Genomic DNA, 5,230 nt, shown 5'->3' with positions numbered 1-5,230 from the left:
TTCATCTTGCCTTCTATTCTACCCTTTCTGGCCCTGGGAGAAGGAAGCCATTTATCACACTGGTTTGTCCTGCTCTCCTCTCCCCACATGCTCTTTAGCAAACCCTTCTTCAGATGCACAAGTAAGTGGATGGATGATGAGGTAATTCACCATCTGGGGACTCTAGTTATGGCTAAATGAGTACTTTAGGGCCAAAAAAGATTATGCAAGAGGGGGACATGAAGGTTTTAGGAAGTCTAGTCCTAATGTGAGAACATGTGGATTTTGTAATAAGTTCCTGTAAGGAATACGTATCACAGAAAAGACTTTCTTCAAAGAGATAGTGGTGAGACACCAAAAAGGTAGTTTGACATGGAACACATCACACACACCAGGACTATTCAGAGCCTGGCCACCTGAAGGAATCTGCTTTGGTACTATGGAACTTCTTGGACACATCCTCCTTTCGCACCGCTTATGATCCCCAGATGAAGTGGCTTGCCCTCTCAGGGAGCAGTCTTCAGGAGCTGCCCCTATGGGGCGGGGCCCCAGGGCCAGCCATGTCTCTAATCACTTCATGTGTGCATGCAAAGGAAGCAAGGTTTTCATGATAATTTGGATTTTAAGTTTGTTTTTATTGCACCTGATAAAATTACTATGATTCCTCAATTATGTTATTTTAATAAAATAAATTAAAATTAGGTTTAATGACTGTTACCTCCTTTTAAATAAATCATCATTAAGTTTAGACCACTGAGCTCATAATCTGATACACCATTTGCCTGAAAAGGGATGAGTTGCAAATTAGTAATCTCTGAAGCAGGAAGTGAGCCCAGAGCACAGCCTGGGAGTGAATTTTAAAACTAAGTAGTTACTGGTAAATTAAGAAAAAGCCTTATATAAGTGAACCTTTTTGTACCCACATTTATAAAAACATTTGGTATTAACAGCTTATTACAAAGAGATATATTCTGAATGCTCCTCATTCAGTTAAAGATCACGACTGATGATGAAACATACATGCTCAGTTATTTTCAAGATCTCTGCAGGGTACAGAACCTGAAACCTAGGGTTCTATTATTATGTTATGGAATTTCAGAGTAAGATAAGGCTTTACAAGTAATGGTTTGAGTATTAACTCCATATCCATCACCCAAAATCTCAAATTTGTGGAGGCCTCAATACAATTAGGCTGGCTAACAGACCTTTGCCCCAAAGATGAGCTCAATAATGAGAGCTGGCTATTTCCTTTGGAGGAATGTACGTAAAGATTCCTCGGCCAAGCATATCCAGCAGTAGGGCCTGTACTACCACTCTGCCTCCCATGGCTACCTTCAAGAGCTTCCCTTGGGGGGGGGGGAAAGATTTACACTGCAACTTTGCTTACTGAAACATGGCAAGAATGCTGTTCTTGTTATAAGTAAGTCCTATTTCATTTTCCAGGTTTTACTATACAACACAATTTAGTGTTGGGGTACTTAGGAAGGCTTTTCTCTGAAAATATCAACTGGTTGTTTTATACTTATGAGAACTCAAATGAAAGCTCATATTTTAAGGTGAAGAGCTCTTGTGTTCTAGTTTTATACTATAGATGTGAAAAACTCATTTCTTTTTTCTTAAAAAGCTGTGTATAAGTCAAATTTTTTTACCACACACTATTTATATAGTGAAACCGACTAGAATACTACTAATCCAGGAGTAAAGAACTACCCGTTGGTATGGAAAAAGAAGATCAAGCAGTACAGGGTTGTGGTGAAAGCAGCTGGTCAGGATTTAGTCTGAATGGTTAGTTACTTCCCTTAAAGAGCCTAAAGTGCAGCTAACATACCAGTGTTAAAAATTGCCATTTCATATACCTGTAGGTTCTTTTTTATCGGTCACTATGCCCATGGCTGTGACTAGGGAGCGCAGACAAAACCAAGGCTCTGCACAGCCCCACTCAAAACCCAGTAACACGCCTCTTGGTGCTGCAGGGCCCAAGACACAGGAATGGCCATCTAACTTAAGGCTCTGAAGAACTGACTCCAGAGAGGTGCATAAAGAGGTCCCCCAGGTCAGTCACGTCCACGTCTTCAGTGTTGGAGATGTGCTGGCTTTCTCGATTTTCAATGAAGTCCCACAGCCGCACGGAATTCAAAAACTGCAAAAACACCAAAAAGCTTGCTTTGTTACTGCCAGCAGCAACTTGAAAGTTATGCTGCATTTTCTTTTTGCTTCCCCCCAATCCCTGCTACTAAAGCCTTTGGAACAGTGGCTAGAAATGCCCACATTAAGTGTCCTTACCCTCACGGTGCCTTCAGAACTAAGTTGCTTCCGGGGTTTCTCAGGTTCTGCAAGCCGCCCATCAGGGTAAGCATGTCGATAAAGGCATTTGTATCCAAATGGGCAGATCCCCTTGCCTTGCTCAAAGTATTTGCAAGCCTTTTTCCTAAAATAGAGAAATCAAAATGAAAGTGGAAGAATGTGAGGCCTAATGGTACACCTGTCTTCTGCCATGTCTGCCTATGACAACAGCATCAGGAAAGCTTCACATTGTGGGTAGAGAAGGTTAAGTCTGTGATGAAGGCACTGAGCACTGGGATTTCCAATGGCCTGATAATCCCACTGTACTGTGCTGCCTCATAGAACTTGAGCCTGTATATGGATTCTGTTTTCTGGGCTCTCAGTGTTAAAAAGGCCTCTGGCAGTTCTTGGACATTTCCAGGCTGTAGTCAGGATTGCCAGGCCTGGGCTGCTGGTCAGGCCATCCTTTAGCTCCCAGCTGCTCTTCTGGGCCGACTGCCTGGGCTCCAGTTCTGAAATGAGACCATTTTGGTTGGCTCACCTCAAAGTCCCTAAAGGAACTCCACCCTCTCTTCTGTCCAGCAGTAATATCAAAAGTGACTACAAGAGTCAAAGCAAAAGCTGTGAATCTGGAAACTGCCTAAAGGTACAAGTCTCATTCCAATTTTCATTTATTTGGATCCACACTCTGGAACAGTGGTTCTTAACTCTTCATATGTTACGGACTTTTACAGAGCAAGGATTTTAAATGCATAAAACATAGATCTACAGAATATAGATTTTTTTCTAAAAAAAGTTAAAATGTTGGCTTAATTTCTACCCACTCCTTGTTGTTATGTGCCATCGAGTCATTTGCAACTCACAGCGACCTTAAACGCCGTTCTATCCTGTGCAAACCTGGCTATCTCAAACACATTCATTCCCACCACTCCACTCACAGAATCGATCCATCTATCGAGGGTCTTCCTCTACTGTGCTGTCCCTCCACTTTCCCAAACATGATGTCCCTCTCCAAGGACCAGTCCCTCCTTGCAACATGCCCAAAGTATGTCAGACGAAGCTTCAGAATCCTTGACTCCAGGGAACATTGTGGCTTCACCCTCTCCAGGACAAACCTGTTTGTTCTCCTAGCAGTCCATGGTATAGTCAACACCTCTTCTCCAGCACCACAACTCAAAGGCATCAGTTCTTTTTCTATCATCCCTATTCACTGTCCAACTCTCCAGTGCATAGCATGTAATTGCAAAGACTATAGCCTGGATCAGGCGCACCTTAGGCTGGAGCCTGTCATCGTTGCACTTCACTCCTTAAGAATCCCTTTTATAGGGGAACCTCATATCCAAATAAAGAATTCTCATTTATTAATTTAGCTCATTTAAAGATTAACCAAATTGAAGAAAAAGAAGAAGTGACCAAGCGACCAGAGTACTGCAGAGGGATGAAGGAGTGGAAAGGAGGCTTCCTAAACTAATTTGTTATTTTCTCAGGCCAAGATGTGTCAAAACCCAGTGGCAAAGTCCTCTGAGGCAAATAACAGAGTAATATACATTACAGCTTCCAAGTTGCTGTCTACAAGGGAGATCAAGTAGCAGGTATTTGGAGCAGACTGTGGCTTAGCTTCATCTTCCCCAAGATTCTGGGCTAGCAGTGAGCTCATCCTATAGCAAAAGTGGGGCATGTCAAGTGTCAGCTGGATATAAAATAATATTCCAAGCACTAGCTTAACTGGGTTCAAAAATCTATTCTTTAGTCCTGTTACCCACAAATAAGTCTCTTTTTCTAAACACCAAGCTCAAACTACTGCTTCATTCTTAATTCAAAGCGCCTCCCAAATTTCCATGTTTACACTGTTGAGGCTGTTGGTATAGTCACTTCTGCTGTCAACCATCACATTCCTTTCTAAATTTGACTCCCATCTGTTTCCAAACTTTCACATGACCACAACAGAGTTTTTATTCTTAAAAACCCAGTGGCAGCTGGTACTCAAGGGCCTCTCTATGGTCCTGTGGGTCCACAACATCCTTATACATGCCTCATGGTTCAATTCCACTGGCTCATGTTCTCTATCCCCCAGACAAAACAGATGATCTACACCCATGCCATTCCAACCCGGCTCCCCACAGGACAAGCTATTCTATGCTTCATGGCTGAGTTCCCACTCTGCTTTCCTTAACAGGGTGAGGTAGCTCCAAGTGCTATTCTTGTGACATCAGCTCTGCTCTGGTCTTTAAAGAATAATTATATCATAATACACGTTTTGGTAATTTCCTAGGAATTTATTTTACTACTTTCTTAATTCCCCCAATTTCCCAGTGCTTAGCTGGCCCATATTAGGTACTTAACTAATGTGGCTGCATAAAAACAGTCCTCCTTTAGGAAATGAAAGCTAAGAAAGACCCAAACAGCAACAGAAATTCAAAACTTCCACCTAAGCACCTTTGAACAGGTTGGAACCTCAGTGCCTTGACAAGTCTGCCCTCCAGAAGACACACTGAAAGATCACAAGAGGGAAAAGGCAAAACAGGAAAAAATAACAAGCTTTCAGTAAATGATAATCAGCTTGAACTATTAAAAGCAGCGTTCAAAGACAGCCAAGTAAGATTTTACCAGACCAACCATTCTGTATATCACTGACTTAAAAAACTAAAGTGTTAATAACTTGAAGGGAATGGCAAGGAGTATTAAAATTTTTTCATTAAGTTTTTAGCCTAGATAGGCTAAAGTAAGTGCAATGCAAGGTGGCTAAAACACAATAGAAAATACAATTTTCATGAACCAAATTCCAGAGTTCAGAGCACAATAAAGAGGCATCCTTACTGGCAAATAGGAGGTATATGCAACTGATAATGATAGTGTACCCGAAAGATGCATTGATAATAATGGGTGGCTGGAATGCAAAAGTTGGGAACAGAGAAGAAGATTCAGTAGTTGGAAAACATGGACTCAGTGACAGAAATGGAGCTGGAGA

The 5,230-nt window shown here is 41.8% G+C and overlaps 1 protein-coding gene across 1 annotated transcript in view; it reads right to left on the bottom strand.

Moving 5' to 3' along the window:
• Positions 1-1,981: 1,981 nt before the first annotated feature.
• MKRN2 (makorin ring finger protein 2) overlaps positions 1,982-5,230 on the bottom strand; it is a 28,274-nt gene continuing 25,025 nt past the window's right edge. The window contains exons 7-8 of the mRNA XM_006902733.1: positions 2,263-2,407; positions 1,982-2,119 (exon numbers count right to left, since the gene is read on the bottom strand). Coding sequence (XP_006902795.1) covers positions 1,982-2,119; positions 2,263-2,407 — 283 coding nt within the window. The remainder of the gene's footprint in view (positions 2,120-2,262; positions 2,408-5,230) is intronic.

Source organism: Elephantulus edwardii, unplaced genomic scaffold (genome assembly GCF_000299155.1).
Source record: "Elephantulus edwardii isolate Elephantulus edwardi_28Jun2011 unplaced genomic scaffold, EleEdw1.0 scaffold00443, whole genome shotgun sequence".
NCBI classification, from domain to species: Eukaryota; Metazoa; Chordata; class Mammalia; order Macroscelidea; family Macroscelididae; genus Elephantulus; species Elephantulus edwardii.
Note: the sequence above shows the minus strand (reverse complement) of the source record. Positions and strands in the feature narration are given on the sequence as shown.